Genomic DNA, 22,379 nt, shown 5'->3' with positions numbered 1-22,379 from the left:
GGTTCATTTGTACTCTTTACTGATGAAATAACTAGCAATGTGATAGAAAAACTTTTTTCACTGCAATATTAATGGTTTAGTTCACAACCTCAGGTCTTTAGATGCATGCATGTCAAAGGTGCATAGGAAATTCCTAAGTAATGACCATTCTTTTGCTCAAACCACACAAACACACACACGCACATACACACTCACACATATTCCCCATGCATATTCTGATGCATCCACATTTAATAATGGTGATCTGACTGATAGCTCATCCCACAATAGACTCCCTCCGTGTGAAGAATACAAATCAATATCATCTAATGTTACATCACCCTTTTCAGTAAATGCACATAGAAATGAAAAATAGCAAACTCAGGATTTACACAACCAAAAGCAAGATCATACTGCGTATGGCACATTGTAATGGTACAGATGGGTTATACATACAGTAGATCTAAATGCATAACATAATGTGAGAGAAGTGTTTGCACAGACTGCAGCGAGATTTGTGCATGAAAGTGGACGTGGTTGCAGGCAACTGGATGTTCCAAATTAGGGTGGGAATTGGATATGTACAGCCCCATGTTGGGAACCAAATTAACAGTAAAGAAAGCAGTGTTGAAAGAAGAAACTAGAAATTCCGTGCCACGTGGCAGCTCTTAGTTGAATATCCCAATTTTCTCCGCCATATTGACCGCATTGTTTTTACTAGACCTCAATCGATGATAAATACAGGACTGCCTGAGTGAATATGAATTATGTATATGGCAGTAAAGAGAAAACTATCTCAGTATTGATCTGTTTTTATGGACACAGTCAGTGCCTGGCTGCTGGCCAAGTCTCCTACAACTACCAATGCTGGCTGCATCAAATGAAGATAGAAACCGAATGGATTTGTCACTGCCTAGCAGAAAGGTAAAACAGCTAAAAAATGACTGCATTGTCTCTGTCCTTTGTGAAATAAATTGGCACAAGTCAATGCCAGGATATGAGGACACTGTCACTTAAACTTGCCAAACATTCTAAATTAAAAAGGAATTGGCCCTGAATGATGTAATCATACAGCTAAATGCAAAGGTATTGGGACAGTAACACAAGTCTTGTTTTGGCTTGGTACTCCAGCACATTGTATTGTAAATAAAATAATGCATATGAGGTTAAAGTGCAGACTGTCAGCTTTAACTAGAGGCTAGTTGCATCATATCAATGTAGGAATTACATAAATTTTTATACATACCTGCTGTGTGTCTCATTACATGCACAAGAATGCTAACAAAAGGTCTAGAGTTGAGTATAGGAGTGGAATTTGCATTTGGAGTCTGTTGCTGTTGTCTGTCAACATGAGAACAAAATAAGAGTCAATGCTTGTAAAGCAGACCATCATGAGATTGAAAAATAAGATTAAATTGATCAGAGATATAGCCAATACAATTGGATGGCACTTCACCTTGCAGCAGGACAATGACCCCAAACATACTGATAAAGCAACCACTAGGAGTTTTTCCGGCCAAGAAGTGGAATGTTCTTGATGGGCCGAGTCCATCACCTGCCCTGAATCCAACTGAATAAGCATTTCTCTTGTTGAAGAGAAGACTAAAGGTAAAACCCCCCAGAAAGAAACAGGAACCAAAGACGGCCGCAGGACAGGCCTGGCAGAGCATCGCTAGGGAACATACCCATAGTCTGATGATGTCTATGGGTCACAGACTTCTGGCAGTCTTAGAATACAATGGAATTGCAACCAATTACTAAACATGATGACTTTCAGGTTATGTTAATTTGTCCCATCACTTTTTCCTGCACAAATCATCTGATATGGATGTAGATACCCCACATCCCCACTGAGAGAGAGAGCAAGCGAGAGAGAGTTTTTCCACACCCTTTCAGAGACACTTATGTTCACACATGATCATCTGTGAGTATCTAAGAGTTTTCTGCAATGGGCACTAATGGATAGCCAGGGTTCTGTTGCAAGCATCTGTTCACAAAGGAGCTCCAGATACTAATCATTCACTGCCAAGGGGAAAGGAAGCAAAGGCCCAGGACCTCTTTGGGGTCCAGTCTACATGGTTGTTTGCAGGTATTCATGCCCTAATTTGTGACCGCGCATGAGTAGTGGAAGACCTGGAGATGACAGATTCAGTCTTGTTCGGAGGTGTTGAGCTCATTAACAGCTCCTACCCTAACAGCAGGTTCCAAAGCATCCCATGGAGGTCAGGGCTCAGGCTCACTGTGTCCTCAGATGATACCTCCCCTTTATTCCTCTGACGTCCCACTGCAGACATTATTTAAACCCTTGCTTAGTAGCAAATACGATAGTAATTTTGAATATTTAGCTTGCTTGTTTAAGCATGCCCTCAGCCCAGTAGCATAAATTTTGTGTGTTCTTAACTACCATAATCCTAACCAATGACAATAGCTACCAGGAATTAGCTCTTTTCAGCCCATCAGGCTGAGATCTGGCATCATCATTTTCAATATGCATTTTCCACACGTCCTGTTTTAAGAAGTCACTTGACAACATTACTAGTCTTGAAAGACACTACTGGGTCAAACCTTTAGCCAATGATGGGGGTTTGTTTCAGTTGGAAGTCTCCAAGATACCATGGTAATGTGGGAAGAAGAACTCTGATTTCCATCTTTCTTGTCTCAAAATACTAAAGTGTTAAATAAATAAATATATATATAACATTGCAGATTTTGTGTTTGGATTCATTAAAGGTAATGGTTATTACTAATAGTGTATATACAAATATGTTTTCATTGTCATGCAGGAAAGATTAGCTAAAGCCAGGCTGTATTTTCATTTCAACCCTAATTTGGCATTGAATGAGCGATGCTTTGTAAGGGTTGGAGTGAAAACGCACAGGATGGTAGATCCATCCAGGAACACGGTTAAGCAGCCCTGTAAAGCAATTTTCTTGATGCAATTTCACATTTTCTTTTTTTATATATAATATAATATAATATAATATAATATAATATAATATAATATAATATAATATAATATAATATAATATAATATAATATAATATAGCACTGCAAGCTGTGCATGAAGAACTACTCTCGAATGGCCTGAAAGAAATGCAATCTGGTACTTTACATAACCCATGAGAGGAAAAGCTTTATGGAGTTCCACACTCAATACAAAGAAGGATAAGCACACAAAGCACTAAAAAATAGAGGGTGTATACTCAAACTGCACATAAAAGCAGATCGATCGAGCATACACATAGTTTACAGTTGGTTGTGATAAAAAACTAAAATAAAAAGATTCTCATCTTTGAAGAAAATTGTATTCTTCAAATAGTTTAAGCACATCATTTCTTACAATGTTAAATGATTGCTGTTATCACTTTATAAGTCTGAATAAAAAAAGTCACTGTTCCTGGAAAAAAAGAAGAAAATTGACCTTTGATGTACAATACAGCACAGTTTTTTAATGTAATAAAATATTTTAAATGTTAAAATAAAACGTGTTGATTTTTTCCTGATTTGTTTTTTAAACCATTTTAAGCATGTGTACCAAAGGAATCATTGTAGAAAATTATTTGGGCTGGAAAGGGTTAGAAATGGTTCAAGGAATCTCTTTCAAGCATGCTAGATAGAAAACACTATTTTGAGAATGTAATCCACTTAATAACATTATCTTTTGTTCCAGTTACTTTTTTTCCTCATTGGCCTCAAGGCTACAGCCAAATATGTTAAATTTCACACCCTCAGGCACTGTAGCTGGAAACTTAAACTTGGGGGAATCTTTAGAAACCGGATGTTATGCCTTCACTGGTCTGTAGTCAAATCAAAGGCCCTCCCCTTTCTGGTGTACTAGAGACAAAGCGTGTCTGTGATTCCAGAAGTTGGACCCAGGAAGTATCTCTCCCCATATAATTTTTCCATATACAATTTTTGTAATATCATTTTTGTAAAAACAAGAGATCATTGAAACCTATATCCTACCGAGTGTCCTTCTATGAAATAAAAGCTACTGACAGAGCAAAAACAGCCTCCATATTATCATATTTTCACAAAGGTAAAAGTGTGTAGTCCAATTGTTCTTGTTAAGCAACTACACATCACTTCAGTAGAGTAGACATAGGGAATTTATGCCACTGTTGCCACTGCCATTAGATACTACTCTGTCAAGCTGTCTAACCTCTCAAGAGCCAAAATATAAATAATATAAAAATGATAGGTGAATAGCTTTTGAACATAAATATTGTGAAACGTTATTTATTCTGTGCGTACCAGACTGTTCCAGAAAGGAAAGGATGCAGGGTTATCAAGTGTGGTATCATGTCACGCTATATAGAAATGTAAATGCTTATTGTATGCGGTCAAAAAAAAAGGGTAATGTAATCATATAAAATCAAAAGAATTTCCTTGTTCAGGCACCATTGTGACACCATTGTGTGAATGTTAACTGGTTATTACATTTTGTTCTAACCGTTATTCTATCAATATATGTGAGCTGAATACTGAAACAGAAACGTTGTTATACTTGTTATATTTGTTCTGAACAAAATTAAATGAAAATGTTCCTAATCCCACGGCGGGAGATATAAAGTGGTATTCATCCTATGTAACTCCTTTGGAACTGGTCAAGGTGTTTTCTGCTCCAATGAAACATCTAAGCACTGGTGGTGGTGGGTGGGTGAGGCGAAGGAGAGGCGGGTGACCACGGTAATGAAAGAGATTAATATGTGCAGGATCCCCCTGCTTAATTATAAAATCCCTTTGGTCTCAACAGTGCTTGGTACCATGTGGCTCCAAAGCCCTGACAGCTGTTTGGGGAGGACAAGGAAAAATGGAAAAATAATCCAACAGCTCATCCAAATCGTCTCTGTCCTTCACACCATGCAACGCTTTGGTCTCTTCCCAGAGCCTGTGGCTTTAGACCTCTGCTCCTCTTTCAAAAAGAAACATTCTCTAGGGAACCACTGATTCCCCACAGAGTTAGTTTCCCCATTGTGCTGCTGAAGAAGAAGCAGGGTTACCTTACAAGGGAGACCGCAGCACATTGTCATGACCCAAGCCATACAAAATGTAATTAACCCAAGATCAAATAGGCCCCAGCAAAGGTTAAATACTGGAGCATTTCCTATTCAAAGACTCTGACAAATTGGGTCCCAGAAAGGACAGTGTAAATTTGCTTCAACAATAGTCCTTCACAGAACATCTGGCTGCACAGAGATAAGTACTTGCGTTAAGGGATTTTGTGCTGCCAATTAGGAATTAAGAGGAAGCTTTAGGAAAGGCAACTGATGAATAGGTAGCACTTTATTGTGTGTGATGCCACTGTCCTTTCAAGTTTTAAAAATTAATGTCTTTTTTGTCTTAGTTGGAAAATGAATGATGAAATGAGAAATGCTGAATGAAGCTGAAGGTAAAATCAGAAAGCAGCTATTGACTTTGCCTCGTGTAATTTTGGTCCATTTGCATTTAACAGAAAAATTGCCCACATTCCACCTTAGATCTCCATTAGTTTTAATATTGACTTGCCTGCTACAGATTTCGCCCTTTTGTTTAATAAATGAATTTATTATAAGTGGCATCTGATGACAGATTAAATCTGTCTGCACAATACCCCTTCTATGCACTGAAACATTATGGGTTAGGGTGTATGTGTGTGTGTGTATGTCGGGGGGTGGCTGTAACCAAAATTTTGGTGTATCCCCGATAAATTACTTCTAAACAATAAATCCCATCATTCATATTACAAAGATCTTGGACAATAAACATTATAATGATCTGCATTTACTTTTGTGAGTCATGTTCTCAACAGAATCCGGTTTGTTTGAAATTTCTGGTCGCAAGTTACAATTGCGGGCCATGAACTGAACTCATCAGCAAGGTCCTTTCGATCTCTAGCAGCACTTGTTCCATCGCAATTCTTTCATCATTCGTGGAGTCTCCATAGAGAGTAGAGAGAAAAGCCCTTGTCTCTGTGCGTGCAGACTGCACATGCCCGAGGGAGGCTGCCTAAGTGTTTGGGTAACTCTCCTCCATTGAGTAGCTTGAATAATGTAGGCCACCTGATTCTCCCATGCCTCCACCCACCTTTAAATATTCATGCCTTTTGCCTCTCCTCATGACCGAGTGTGCTCTTCCAGCCTGTGGCCATCTGGAGACACACTCTCAGCCTCCAGCACCACAGCCCGTGTGGAGTAGGACCCCCTCCCCCCACTTCCTTTTTCAAGATCCCTTTAATGGGACTGCAGAAGAGTGCCACTCAGGCAGAATTCTGGCTGAAGGAAAACAGCTTCTCTCAGTCAAATCCAGCTAAAGAACACAATCACAATGCCAACTTGTCTGAAAGGAAAATGCTATTTAGTCAAATAAAATAAAATAAAATAACCTCACAGATTTGAATGATTCAAAACCATATTGTAAAAAAAATCACCTCTGGATTTATTTAAACTGGCAAGTCAGAAGGTCATTATTATAATATGACATGATAGATGGTGGATTTTTAAAAAATCAAATTGCACTTTTTCAAGACATGGGGCGTTTGACTGATTTGAGAGGTCAGTCTTGAAAATAGCTACCATTACCCTATGATTCACAGTGTTTCCCCCTTAGTGAATACACCATAGCAAACTTGCTTCCATGTCAGTTAATTTATTGTGGTCCACCCACCATTTGTCCATGCAGACAAAAACTGTTTGAACAAAGTACAGGAGTACCTCCGCTTATGTAATAGTTGCTTTTGAAGCCCATCACTTGAGACATTTTTACTCCATCTCGCACAGCTCATCCTTTACATAACTCATAGTAGACGCTGCCTTGAATAGGAACGAGGTCATGTTATATAATGAAATGTGCATTCAATAAGTCTGGGTGGAATTTAGTACTATATCCAACCAATTTGTTCATAGAAATATGCTAGCTGAGGTAGCTTTCATAATGTTCTAGCTTTATGTATCCCTCAATTTATCAATTCCAATATTTAAACACAAAAACATTTTCAATTTCTGGTAGTGACATAGTGAGAACCTCCTTCCTCAAAAATGTAACAAAATGAATAGAAAAAGTTGAATGCTGTAATGTTGCTCCAAGACCCTTAGCAACAGAGATAAAGGAACAAATGAGTTCCATCACAGAATGGGGAAGTGGACATGATGAAGAGTTGCTGTGTTGCCAGTTGCACTATAAAAAAATATTGCCTTTATCTTTCTAGATGATTGACCTTATTTTTCATCTTTAAAAAAAGTAAAGTTATCTTTTTAAGCAGCTGGAACAAAACCTACACGGGGTGCTCTTCTCTCTGCGTTAAGCTCATATTATAGATAAGTGATGAATGAAATGCTTCAGCAGGCTTTCAGCTTTCACAAAAACAATGCCGGGAGTTGATGATTCCTGTGAGCAATCACCCGCATCAGTACTTAATTAGAACTGCAGCCTCTGTTGTTGCTGGGCTGACTAGTTCTGGCATGGTTAGGACCTGTAGCGTCGTTCAATGAGGAAACCACACAGCAGCTCTCCACCTCTCATTTTCCCTTTCTTCGACCTCAGTCCACTCTGTGCTTTTCTAAGCCACTTCAGGACATTGATTCACAGTTTTGTAGGACTTACCTAATTCAAAATTTGGTGGAAAATTTACCTAATGAAAACTAACAAACTAAAATTTAATTCAAATTAAAAATAAATAAAAATAAAAATGGTCAAATTTAACACAACGGTTTTGTGCTGCATTCCACACACAACATAGCCCATACCATGGCTGATCATGTGTGATTACTTTAATTTGTTTTAAAAAGTTTTCATCACTCCCTTTGTGACATCAACTGTTGAGCCTCCAGGGACTTTCAAAGATCCTGAAAATGATGACAACGATGGTATCAATCATTCTCACCAGGCTGTTTAACAGAGAGCACAGCACCTGTGTAACACAGGGAGGGGATATTCTCAGGTTGCTTTAGGCAACTGTCAACAGGTTCCTCGACTGAGAAGTCAAGGGCAGTCCATGATAGTGCAGGGGGACAGGCGTTCCATTTGTTTCTGATGACAAATTGTTGTCGTGAAACATTTGTCATGGCAACGTGGATTTGACTTTGAAGAAGGGGAAAGGGGTTGGGGCAGAGTAGGCAGAGAGAATTCATGGCCTCATTTCCTGTAATTCATTAAAATCCCTTTTTCTTGTTCACTAATTTGAAAAGGATTCTCCAGTATTGTGCCCCAGTTAGAAGGACTAAACGGGTGTGGGTGTAGAATAATGCACAGGGAGCATTAAAATGTTTGAATGCTTGAATTTTCTCATTTATGCCTGTTCATGTAAGCTAACACAAAGCCAGTTTGTAAACAAGAAAATTTCTCACTGTTCTGTCCACTTTCTCTGAAAAAAGAAAGGCAATGCCATTGTACCCTTAATCACAACAGACAGTAAACTGGATAAATGTTTTATTCTGAGCTAATAAATAATTATAAATGACGTATGGCAAAGAATGAGGGGAAAAAGCTGATACCGTTTGCTGGCATACCCCACTATGGGTATTTTATTATTAAGGTAAGCTTTTTCTATTAATTGGAACACATATTGGACTCATGATTCACAATCATGATTATGAATTTGAAAGTAATATCAGGATAGAATCCATTCTTTCCACATGTTTCTGCATGTCCACCTATTTCCACGATTGATTAGTTTATTAAAACGATAAAGGATGCCATCCAGATAAAATCAAAGGACCCACCGTGAAGGTCCACAAAATAATCAGATGATCAGTGATGATATAAATAGTGTAAGTTAATATTATAACATGTCAACATATACACAATATAGCTACATCCTAGTTAACAGTATATAATTGTTAATTTGTCTGTTATTTATTGCAGCAACATTTAATGTACAGCTTGTGTGGTTGCCATACATTGTGTGTGTGTGTGTGTGTGTGTGGTGTCGAGGGGCTTACAAAATGGATTTAGGATAACAAAATGGTTCATGATTACTGTACTAAATAGACCTTTTCTTCACTAAGCTTTTTCACTGAAAAACATTAACTATACAGTCAACCACTGTAGACTGCTAGAGGACCATATGTCCTAAATCCTAAAGAAGTACATCCCTGTGCCTGGACCCAATGAAATTAATATAAGCACTAAGCCAAGATGAAAAAGGTTATCAGATGACCAAGGTCTCCTTTGAGAAGGCCATTTGCTTCCTTTGAGGCAGTCAGGCGAATTGATAGAAAGGGTATAAATCTTGTTTTATTACTGCCAGCCATTCCACTGATTAATCTGGTTCTGGAAATAGGATTTCTCATGGACCGCAAAACAAAGTGCCCCCAAAGAGACGGGTACATCCACTCCCTGTTTATAAAACTTTACACTCCACGAATGGATTGGTATCGTGTGGAATCAAATTCAAAGTCACAAAATCCCAAATGAAGCTGATTTTCCATTTGACATTTACAGTCTCCAAAGTCACCTGAGGCCTTACAGACAATTTGTGACAAGAAAAAGAATTATAACTAGCTAGCTGAAAAGCATAATTCACTCATGTTGTTATTCCCAGTAACATTAGTAGAGAGGCCTGTTGAGCATTTACCTATTTGTTAGGTGGCTATGAACATAGTGAATGTGTTACTCAGTGAACTAGCTAACCAGTCAGCTGCCCAGATATCTAGAGCTATCAATAGTGATATTGTGTTGCTTATCTTTCAAGAATATTTCATATAATAAAAACATAAATGATTTTGTATGAACCATGTTCTTATGAACCTACATATGAGAACTATCACCATAATGTGAACAATTTGTGTGTAATACAACTCAGTATTTATTTTCTTTGTTTCATTTTGTTCAGTGTCGGAATGCCTATTGTCATCTGAACTAGTATTTTTACATGCCCAAATACACATCTTTAACGCAGCCACCTTTTAATAACTAAAATTTACACTTTACGGCAGATTAAACATCTCTATTCTTGTTTTATCAATAAAGGCTAATTTCATAAAATAGAAAGCATAAACATATAAAAATATACGCAGTATATCCATGATGGCATCATGGGTAACAGGGACACAAATATAGATCAAAGGCACTTACCACCTAAAGCTTGCTTCATAACAAAATCCATGGTGCTTTCAGTTTCCCAAGTCTTCTAAAAACTGAAGAGAAATATGCACACAGCCACACTTCTTTCCAAAACAAAAATCTTCCTGTCTTTCTCTGTCTCTTGTGTGCTTCCTTTCCACTTTACAACTTTTTTACACCTGTAAAGGAAAAAGGATATTCATTATTTTAGAATCGATAGTACTGCACAATCAACCACACTCACGCACACACACATGCACCTTTGCCTTTCCACACACTTTTTCTTTGACAAGACTTCCATCGAATGCTAAAACTACATATGCATGTTCATCGGCAAGAATAAATTGCTGATTAAAGTACTTTTAATTTAAGATCATATTTTCAATGTCTGTATTATCAAATACATAAATTCTTTTAGTAGGGTCACTGATTTAAAAAAGTGAGGCTACAACTGAAGTCTGGGTCTCTCTACAAGTTGCGTATTCTACTTTACAATAGAACACATTTAAATGCATTTCTCAACACATTATTAAATGAAATAAAACAGTTTAAGTTGAGCTGGGTAGTCAGAAAGTACCTGCAAGTCCACAGACCACTGCTTCCTATTCACGGTTCCCTCACTGACATCAAGTTTATCCCACATATCTTTTCCCTTGGTCAGTAGCTAGCTGTCATTTTACAGTTTACGGCTTGAAAATATTTTTTTGCAAGCAGTTGTCACAAATGGTCTATTTCTATGTTTTTTCTAATTGTTGTTTCAGAAAGCAACTTAAAAAAAAAAAACATCATGACAATGTTATGAAGTAATAAAGTTTCATTCTCTTAGGTTTTGCACTATCATTGTTTACACATGCAGGGGATTTTCCCCAACCACATTACCACACCCCACCACCCCAGCTTATCATCCGTGTTTCTAAGTGGCACTATAATGCAGGAACGCTGTGTATGTATTTCTCTTTCTTTTCTTTTCATAAAACATTCATATTCTATTATACTGATTTACAAGTCAACAACCCAATACTTAGAACACCAAAGATTTTTTTCATTTTTTTCTTAATTTATGATAAGACGACCCCTACAGGAAATTGAAGGGTGGAGCGATCGTTCACCACTTTGAATATTGATCTCGTACTAAACTGAAACGATGCCAGTCAAAAAAAATGCCCTGCATGTTACATCTTTAAGTCTGCTTTCTTGTGTAATGTCAGCTGGTGGCTTGTGGAGAGTATAGACTTGAGCTTTTATGATTCCATTACCAACGCCACCATTGCCAGATTTAGGGCCACCAGGGGATCTGCTCTATCGCTCAGGCATCTGCAACATCTGCTTCACACACAGCACCCCACATCTGATGGATTTTTCAAATGTAGTCTTAGGTCTGAGCCATTGAAATGCTTCCATAAAATGCATCCATTTTACCAGCTTTATAAATCATCCAGGGGTTAGGGGAGGTGAGACAGTTCCAGGACAGTGACTGCTCCCGACAAGACATAATCTTCAAGCATGGACATGTATCTGGATGCCACTGTATACATTAGTGCTGACTGTTTATCTAATTGATTTTTCCATCCTCCTTCTCAAAAAAAAACACTAAAACTAAAAAAAACAAAAAAAAAACACCCATAGGTGGGAATGCTTGCATTAACAAGTCATATGCATCGATTGCATGATAACTGAGGTAACATGCATACACATCACTGTTGTAGGGTACACTTTCAAGATTTGTATTAAAGACCTTAATTTTAAATCAATGTGTCATGCTTAAAACAACAAGCCATTGTTTTTTTGTTTGTTTTAATCAGATGAAGACGAGTCACCCCACAGATGCATTAAACGATTTCCTTCGATGAATTCGACTCCTTTCATTCCACTCTCTAAATGTTTGTAATTACAGTCAATCGAGGAGTACAGCACATATTCACGTAGTCTGTATTTTTGTCTGAACATGGAACACAGTGGCTAAATAAAAAATATCTATATTAGAATACATTGTTGTTGTTTTTTCCCCCCAAGAAGTGAATGAAGCGCGTGCCAGCATTTAAGGCAGCATTCCCATTATGTCGGTTTCTTTCAACTCTGGATGACTGATACACTTTAAAGCTCTTTCAGAAATGTGCAAAACACATTTACGAGGCTCAGCTTAACACATTCTCTTGTATTTTATTTATTTGTATAGGGCAGATAGGGCAAGGACAAACGCATTAATGATGAGCCAATGAAAACCATTGCAGATGCAATGTTTTTTTAAATATAAAAAACATTGCAACCGCAAGTTATTTACCGTACTTGCTGACTGAGCAAATCTCCTCGGGAAACGCCTGCTGGTTTATATATATATATTTTATCAATCATGGATATGCGACAAAGCATTTGCCACCAGCAATAAACATATCATACGAATATGTGGGGAAAGGTAGTAGCCTACACAATGTATGATCGCCTACTTTCCATACGACAATATTAAGCCTGGTTGATACTCGATTGGAAAAAAACACTAGTTGATTTTAATATTGTTCTTAAAGCTTTTTTAAAAATAACGCCCTCTCCCCCAAACTTTCTTAAAATCCCTTTCAATGCTTTTGGGCGTATTTACTCACTCAGAACCGCTTTAGCGTGCATCCTTTGATGTCGGTTTTAGTCAGGATCTACCAAAACTATAGCCTAAACGATAAGCTCTGGTGACAATACGGAAGATAAGACCATTCTGAATCAATGCTAAGATCTTACTATAATGTCTATAATGACATTTTTTAGAAAAAATAGTTTACTCTGGCCAGTGCGCATAAACAATAATAATAATAGTAAAGTAAGAATAAGGCAAGCAAATAGGCTGTTCGGTATTCAAGGAGACAACACCTCTCTATTAACACCACCCATTCCTTTCCGCTGCATCAGGGGTGCGTTCTTATTCAGAGAGCGATCAACGACGGACTAACGCAGCAAAGCCGTCACCTTATCCAGGAAATGGTATAAATGTGAGATGAACAAAGGGCACACTCTGTTAAAGACATTCCTTATTGGTTATGGTTTTCGTCAAGGGAATCTGTGATACATACACAGAAACAGCCTACTCGAAAACAATATCACGCTCTGTAGCCTACTGTTGGCCTTAACCAAAAAGAACTGTTTCTTGCGCCGCAGACATTAATAAAGTGTACCTGGAAAGCATTATCACAGGTGTTAACCTGCATAGAAACAGAATTTAGAATTAATCAAAGTTTCTCGTTATAAATGCATTTAATATTAACTGCAAAGCGTTTGCCATTATCTGAGATGCAAGGCATTCTGAAACAATGGTCTTCTAAAAAGAACGAACATTTTAAATTTCTCGTGTGCCGATTCCTTCTGTTTAGAAACTTCGCGCTTCCACACGGTTTCGCCAAGTACTGACCTTTCTGCAAGATGTTATTTCCAGTCGTCAATACCTCTCAGCGTGTATCCAAAGCGTATAGTAGAATTCGTAGCACTCAAGTTTGCTTCAGATTACAACCCCTTCTTGGCACAACTAACTGCTGCCACGAGCGTATCTCTCTCTCTCTCTCTCTCTCTCTCTCTCTCTCTCTCTCTCTCTCTCTCTCTCGTGTGTGAATGGGTGAGTGGTAAGAAAGGTTATAATTTGAAGGTGAGAGAGAGAGAGAGAGAGAGAGAGAGAGAGATGCGTGGTGATTCTGGTGGCGCCCTACACTCGTGGGCAGAGCTGTTGTGTCGCGTCCACTTTTTGTGCCGATTTTTACTAACAAATTTCATCTTTTATTCTGCTGGACATGCGTTATTTCATCTGCTGTGACAGTGTAAGAAGGATTTTTATTCCAACTGTATTCTCTGTATTCACCGAGATGAACAGTTTATAATGGTGTGCCTTATCGAATACTTTTACTTCTTAAATTACACCACTTAGAAGCGCATTTGTAAACAGTAAAATGTTCAGTGTTATTTGTTTAATTACTCTTACAGAATACATACAGTGGTCCCTATTGGACTCATCATGTACTCCGTTAAGAGTTTAATTAACACTGGGCATTTTACTGTGTACAACAGTTTCAATCTCACAAATGTATAGGGTTCCGACACCTTTTGGTGGATTGGTTTTGTTTACTGTATCTACAGAAAAAGCATATGCAAACATCACATTCAATGCCTTGATATTATATCACAAGCATTGCATGCACAATTCACCTCATTAAGCTAATATATGTAAATGATAAATATTAAGGAACAAAAAGAAACATATTCTTAAAGAAAACTATATGCACTTGATTAAATATGTATTTTTTTAAAAACAATTCTATGCACTGGTTCACTTTAGGTCTGCATCCAATTTGATGAGACCCAAAGATATACTGTGTATGTACCAGGAACTGGTCCGACATTGGGTCAGCCAGGGTATGGGCCATACACAAAAAAATAGACACAAAGTGTCTGTGACATCACCCATTGACTTTCTTTGGGCTTGAAAAAACCTTTTTGAAGCTGCCAAAGCACAGTGTTTGTGCCGCCATGTAGTACGAAAAGGAGAGACCCTTATATGGTCAAGACCATGTCCGAATTGTCCACTAAGTGTGTGAGATACTGTCCCCCTGAGTTATGCGCAGTGACTAGGCAGTTTTGCGAACGGTCCCTGATAGGTTCACACAATATTGAAGTGTCATCCAAACACAATATTTTAAGAAATTGGCACACTGGGAGACATTAGAGAAAGATAAAAACACCTACTGCCACATTTTTGACTGCATTGGTATCATTGACATACACTGAAATGGGTGGCTGAATACTGGAGCCAACCGTGCTAGTGCTATAGAGTAACGTCTCTCAAGAACACCAGAAAATGAGCTTCAAAAATGAAGCCCAGTGTCAGTACAAAATCTATTGCCTGTACAAGACCTGTTGCCTTCTGCTTCCGGTCCTGCAACTGATGTCATTCGTACGTATCGACCCCTTATTGCTAAGCATGTGTCACTATGTGGTTATTCACGTAGGATCTGGGTTGATCAGTCTTACTGTTAGCCTGCAAATTGTACTTTACGCCAGTACAAAACAATGTACCAAAGTTTAAATCATATGATAGCGTTTTATCCAATAAGGGTTCCACCCATAGCAGAAGGCAACAGGTTTTGTTCAGACACTGGTCTTGGCCCCTTTGTACGGGCCTGCTGCCAATCCGTAAGTTTACAAATAGTAGCATAGCAACACTTTTGTGAGGTGTTAACAATGATCAGCCACAATGATAGAAGGCCTACTGGCCTACCACTGTACCACTAGAAAAGTGGAAGTGAAGCATTGTTATTGTGGCAATACCACAAACCAGCAGAAACACATGAAATTCAGCATGATAAAAGAACATGAGTTACAGCACAGGCAGTCAGAGGAGGGGAAAGGAATGTATGCACGCAATACCCCCAGATGTTACCACCAGCAAATCTAACTGCGTTACCCTTGTATCCTGCTTGCTGCTGTTGTCCCTGGATATTTGGTAGACATGGCATCCGGATTCAAAATCAATTTCTTAGCAGAACCCATCAACTTCAGCATGAGGTTCTGGACTAAAGTATGGGGCCCCTGGGCAGCTGCCCTTGAAGCCCATTGGGATAAGATGGCCCTGGATGGTACATTCAATCATACCATGGCATGTACTGTAGTGTACCATGATATACCATGTTATGCACCATTATATGTACCATGATACTGTATGCATGATATACACCACGGTATATCACTGTCAAATTTCTTATGGGCACATTAAACAGAAGGAAAAACATGTTGGAAAAATAAGCATGAAAGCTCAAATGTGGCTGTTTTTATTTGTTACTTGAGCATAAAAGTACGCTACAAAAAAGCTTGATGCTTTACTTTGCACAATTGCCATAAATTGTTGCTTGAGGGAGTGTTGCTCCCCCATTCGATGATCACAACCACCTTACTAGCAGCTTTCCTGTGGGAAACACTGCAATATTTTCTGTTGTTCTTTATGGTGTTGTTAGCTTGTTATTTCAGCTACCAGGCTCTGTCAGACTTAAAATTTGCTTCAAGCTTGTCGGGCTGATTTTGGGGCAGGCCGTAAATACGCTAATGCTTAGGCAGGCTTGGGCCTTGTTTCCAGCCCGATATAGACCTCTCATTCATGTATAAGCCGGGTGTTTATACAAGCATGCAACAACACTAAACATAAATAATCCATTACACCTCCGCATCATTTTAAAGGATATGTGTTTTTTTTTTTTTACAGGACTCTTGTAATATGTTTCTCACATCCAATGTTAATATTGGAAGGCAGTAATTATTCAACATGAAAGAAAATTAAGAAATAAATCCTTCAACCATTGAATCTTTTCAATGGATTCTTATTTGAAGTGTGTCCAAATTCAGAATTTCAAAAGACAGCCATTTTAGGTAGTTTCATACCTTTTCATGCTGGCATATTTGTAGCGATATCAATGCAATGTGTTTGTGTTCTGATATTTCTCCTCTATGCTATTTCCCACTGTTGGGAGGTATTCAAATATGATGACACATGCACAGAAAGTTGCATAACGAATGCAAAAGAGCAAGCGCCTAAAATCCAAAAAGCATCTTTAAATTGAGATTTGATATGTTATTCAATAGTACCATGTCAGACGACATTGTTGGTTGTCTCTAGGCAGTCTTCTTTATCCAGAATAGGCTACAGCTTGATTATCTTAAAAGAAAAATAGGCACTCAATGTGTACCTAATCATAGCTTTATTTCAAAAGGAACTCCGGCATTTGGAGTATGAAAACAAACTTTTGAAGCCACTAGTTACCACAGATGTCGCCAAATCCACCAAAACTGAAAGTTTAAGGATAGACACTTTTAACCTCCCTCCCCCTTCACGCACACAGAAGCAATAGGTTCTGGGTCTATTTAAGACCATCCCCAGAGGCCAAATAAATTATAGATGGGTGACATTATTCAAACAGACATAGATGAACCGACTTCGTCTGTGCTTTTAGAATGTAATTAAAGTTTGTAAAATACATGCATAAAAGGTAGACTGTACTTCACACTCATACTCAAAATTTTATGTTATACAAATTTCAGATAGTAAAAAGAACACATTTAATTCATGTACACCATAAACCATAATACTTGAAAATTATTTTCTCAGTAATTTATCAAAACAAAATTCCTTCATAAAATAATAAAATAATTTCACCAAGATAAGTAAATTACATTACATTACAGGCATTTGGCAGACGCTCTTATCCAGAGCGAAATACAACAAAGTGTATAACCATAACCAGGAACAAGTGTGTTGAAAACCTTAGAGAGAAGTACCGTTCCAAGTGCAGGGAACAACTGCATAGTTCAACTTGGACCCAGTAGGTTAAACTGATTAACACTAATGAGAACAGCAACAACGCAGTCTATGCAAAAATACAAGCAGTAGTTAGTTAATGCACTCGTCTTAAGTCAGCTACGAAACAGCTACCTAGTTACAACCCTAAGCTTACAGTCAATTTAGAGATTACAGGGAGGTAGGGATGGGGACAGGTGATAAAATATTATCTGTATTAGCAGGACAATTTTGACCATAGATCTGTTGTTTAGGTTTTTCCATGTATTTGGGATGATCACTTTAGATTCAGTTCTATGAGCCAGGGAAACCTGGATAATACCAGCTGGCATTTCTGTTATTGTAGTGTGTAGTATGAGACAGTGGCTGTAAAAAGCATTAGAGCTGAGCACAGAATACATACAGTATCAGCCCTTGGATCAAATGTGCTTCTTTTGATGCTTGGGATTTCTGGGACACTAGTGAGAGCACATACTGTATATGCCCCCCCCCCCCATTTTGCCAACTAAATGCCAGCTTCTTATAAAAAATTGATGAAAATACTTATATAAGCAGAAATGAAACATATCATCAGGAAATGATTCAGCATTGTTTAAGCAATGCTACAGAATGATGCTACTTTATATTTTCATGTAGCAATGGAGAAACAAAATGCAGGGTCAGTTTCAAGGGGCTAATGGCTGTGATCTCTTATGTCAATCCACCTGTGTGAAACTGAGTGGCTGAAAAATCTAAAGAGCACATACCCACCAAGAAACTATACAAATTCCATTCAGAAGCCTTACTACTAAGAAGCACAAGGAGCACAAACTGATAAGCATTCCTCGTGCATTTTAGTGCTCATCGCTGACCTTGAACTTCAACAGTTTGTTGCTGGCACAGCTTTGAACCAATTTTATTCTTTAAAATGCTTACAAAGTGTAACCTTATTGTGGTTATGCTGAGCTTAAACGCCCAAATATTAAATCTGGAAGAGGCTATTCCAGAGTTATTGATTGAATAAGCATCATTATATATGGGCAAAATTTTTGTCAGTCGCTGCAATACTTTGTCATCATAGAATTAATTTGTCCCAAACATTATGAAGCCCTGAAATAAGAGGGCTACATATACAATTGCTGTAATTTCTACATGATGTAATGAAAATGAATAAAATATTGTTTCATAAAATCTGATATATATTGGGCTATTGCCAGAAGAACAATTTATAGTTCACATCAGAGACAATAGGATGCCTTGGAACATTCCAGTAGGTTATCACAAAAAGGGAGGTTATATAAGGCGCTTCTTTAAAATCCTCTTATGCCAGTTGTAGGACTGAGAGTGGGTTTCATGTGCTCTAGATAGATAGCTAAAATGGTTATTGCTTTTTACTTTTCTTCCACAGTTGAAATAAATGAAAGAAACTTTAAAAATGGATCTCAGTAAGAACACATTGTATTAAAAAAACAGCTAAAATGCTCACTTTGCAGTGACACAAAAATAGCAACTGTATTAGCCATAAAATATGTCATCTGTTTGATGGCTGTATAATAGCTGTAACAGCATCATTATCATTTTAATCACTGTAATTTCAATAGTATGGGTCCTTGAGAATAAATGTGAATCCCACTATGTGTTGCTCTGTCCTAAACACAAAGAGACTCAATCAGACAAAACTGTTAGTTAGCTCGCTGAGGTATGACATAAAATGTCTTCTGCAGCACCGCCTAGGGTTTATGGCATGCAGCAAGGTGTGGAGGAGGGTATGAGAGACATCATGTCTGTTTGAGTGTGCAAGACGTGAAGGCTGCGTAATAGGTGAGCAATAGCTGTGCCCTTACCCCATGGTCAGCGAAAGATATTTGTATTGCGTAATATTAAGCAGATGTCTTCCACATCGGGGTACATGGGTGCTTGACATACACGCAGCGCTAATGACTGTGGGGTGATAATGTTCAAGGGGAGGCAAGAAGTGCAGATTTTCAGCTTTAAAATCTTTTAATACATTTTGGTTTCACCAAGTAGAAATAACAGCACTTTTTATATATTGCCTCCCCATTTCAGGGTGCCATAATGTCTGGGACAAATGGCTTCACAGGTGTTTCAGATTGGTCAGGCATGTTGCTTTTTAGTGCAAGTTTAAGAGAGCTTTGGTCATCAACTGTAGAGGTCTTCCTTGGCGTAGCTGGCCCTATGCTATTACTAAGCTCACCGGTGCTCTCATTCTTCTCAATGATGTTCCAAACAGCTGAATTTGGTTGAATGTTTTTTCATATTTCTCAGACTCATAAAGGCTTCCTTCGGATTCCCAGTAGGCTCAAAGCAGGTATGTGTGACAAATATGGCAAGTAAGCATTACTGTCAGTTTGACGTGTCTCCTTCACACACTTCCGCCTCTTGCTGGTAAACCAGAAAGAGAACAAACACAGCAAGCAATATCAATATGGCTTTTTATTAGTTAACCTGACCACTTCCTTGGGCAGCCGCCCTTTGTGGCTGCAATTTCTTTTATTGCAGCCTGAATGTAACGTCTCTTTATAAGTACCTAATGATTTCATTGCCTCTGAAAATGTTTCCATTTCTACAGTACATTTGCAACCTGCTCAGAGAACAGTACAGCAAGAAAAAGGAAATGCACAGAACAATTATACTGGTATGTTTTTCAGAGCGTCTCTGTTTCCGGCGCTTCCACGTGAGACCATGCTGCTTTGCGAATGCCGGTATGAAAAGTGATGGGAGATCCTCATGTTGCCAGGACAGGCTCTTAAGGGTGATAAGTGTGGTCACTTCTCTGCATCCATAACCCCTGTGGCAAGCTGCCCTTTTCAACCAGAACTTAATGGCTCAGCCAGACAGGGCTTGAAGGTGAAGAAATCAATGGCCGGAGATAGATCCCTGACTTAATGTTCCTCATAGCAGCCCAGAGGTATTGAGACCAATCACACAGTGCTGGAGTGCATCATGGCAAAGAAAAAACAGACCCTTTGGGCCAATGGAGTCCACACCTGCAGAAACGGCCCCCAGAAAATGGAAAAAAAGCAGAGCAACTGAAGCCTGAGTGAGAGAGAAGGTGTTTAATTCTTTTTTGTAATTCTCCCTGATGGATTTTCTGTTCCAAACCACCACAGAAATACTGTTTTCACGGAATGAACAATTAAACATTCACTGCAGCAAATAATGTCTGTAATACCTCTAATACGAACTAACACACACACACACACACACACACACACACACACACACACATATTATTTCTTTGCAAAACAGAAGTTCGAATGGTTCTATTAAGATAAAAAAAACAAGATTCCCCTCGAATAGTTTAAGAAGGTTTATAATAGGTTAGGGATAATCCACAATGTCTGCTATCGAAAAATAATGATTGACGTGGTGGTGAAGAACCTGTTGCCTTCGCTGTTACATCCCTGTGCCTGTGTGAGAGACACACACAGCAACACACGCACATAGATGTATCAATCATTATTTTTCGTATTCTCCCTCTCCCCACCTAAACTACCCCTAGAACACACCCACCTAAACTGCCCGGTCGTGACATCCAGAAAGGTCATTATGTTTTGATAGCAGACCACCTCTGTATGGATTATCCTGCTTAATACATGGCTAATTATTTTAAGAAAGAAATCGATTGATAAAAAGCGGTCTGTTACCCATATTAGTGGTCAGTTATTCAGAAATATTTGACCGCCAAGTGCCTGAAGTGGCCAATCAGAATTGAGCATTTAACAAAGCCATTTAGTAAGTAAGGAATATTCCACAACAAGGTGGTCTGCTATAAAAAATAATGACCAAGAAGAACCCCCTGATGCGATACAGTTATTAAGCTTTGTTAAATGCTCAATTCTGATTGGTCACGTCAGACATTCTACGGTCTGACATTCTACGGTCTGACATTTATGAATAATGACCACTGCTATGGGTAACATTGCTTTAACTTAGAATGCTTTTTATATAATTCCACAGAAAAAAAGTTCCGTTAATTTTCAAATTTGCTAACTCGGGACATCTGGTGTCAAAAAGACATTACTCCATTGTTAACTGGTCTCCTAGCCCATTTGCCAATACTCCTGCACAGACCTATATTATCCATGAACACACAATGGAAAATTTGTTTTGTATTAATTTAAATTTATTTGGACTTACAAAATCACTTTAAATCAATATTTAGTGTCACATTATTTATCAAATTCTTCCGTAAGGTACAGAAATGAACCGTGTATTAAGCAGGGTAATCCTCTGTTTCGCGTTGGGGAGAGGGTTCTATGCCTCCATGTTGGTCATTATTTTTTGATGCTAGGCCACGCTAATTGTGGATTATCCCTTACCTAATTGCCAGAGATGAATTATGCAAGAAACCAGAAGCAAACACTGCTTTTCAGTACAGCTACATTTGCTTGACGCAACACAATCTGGACTCTGATCTATACAATAAAAAATTATATCCTTCCCCTTCCTTGACAATATTTAAAAAGGCATCACTTCCATATAAAGCCATTCTTCATATAGGGCAACTCATTTTTCACACAACACACCTTAATTAGGAGCTAGGACCAGAGTAAAAAAAGCCTGTATTTGAAAAAGGTGCGTAAGTCACCATGATTTTCTTCTCTTATGTGAGACTGTCATATTCAAAAAAGGATTAGTAAGAATATTCAATGTTCTAAAATGTGTTAAAAATTGTGAAAGGTATTAACATGTCATATAAAGCCTGCTTCAAAAGAAGAATGTTAAACCCATATTACACCATTCTGCAGATTGGCCTTTAATTTTTCAGATGTTTTCAAGTAAAAAATTTCCAATATCTCTCTTATAGTTAGGGAACTAGAATGATTAGAGTGGTGTGCGTCCAGTTTGAAAATCATTTTTGAATAATTTTCTTTCAGCTCATAAAGACATTGCTGCATGTTTTGCATCTGACGGCATTGGTTATTGCTGGCTCCTGCATTGATATTTATGTTGAGACACAGCTTCTAAGCATAAAATGTTGGCATGCCATCTCGTTCCACCATGGAGCCCCAAGCCTCTAATCTGATAAGAGTGCAGTGCATTC

General features: G+C 38.2%; 1 protein-coding gene across 5 annotated transcripts in view; it reads right to left on the bottom strand.

Annotated features, from left to right (window-relative positions):
* The window catches only part of cplx2 (complexin 2), a 50,847-nt gene that overhangs the window by 16,709 nt on the left and 11,759 nt on the right, over positions 1-22,379 (bottom strand). For 4 of the 5 annotated variants that reach the window (XM_035409813.1, XM_035409815.1, XM_035409812.1 and 1 more), the window contains exons 1-2: positions 13,412-13,574; positions 10,033-10,199 (exon numbers count right to left, since the gene is read on the bottom strand). In XM_035409813.1, the coding sequence (XP_035265704.1) occupies positions 10,033-10,063 (31 nt within the window). In that variant the 5' untranslated portion in view covers positions 10,064-10,199; positions 13,412-13,574. Of the gene's footprint in view, positions 1-10,032; positions 10,200-13,411; positions 13,575-22,379 lie in introns of those variants that run through there. The other variant, XM_035409816.1, reaches the window with a different exon arrangement.

This window comes from Anguilla anguilla, chromosome 3 (genome assembly GCF_013347855.1).
Source record: "Anguilla anguilla isolate fAngAng1 chromosome 3, fAngAng1.pri, whole genome shotgun sequence".
Lineage (NCBI taxonomy): Eukaryota > Metazoa > Chordata > Actinopteri > Anguilliformes > Anguillidae > Anguilla > Anguilla anguilla.
Note: the sequence above shows the minus strand (reverse complement) of the source record. Positions and strands in the feature narration are given on the sequence as shown.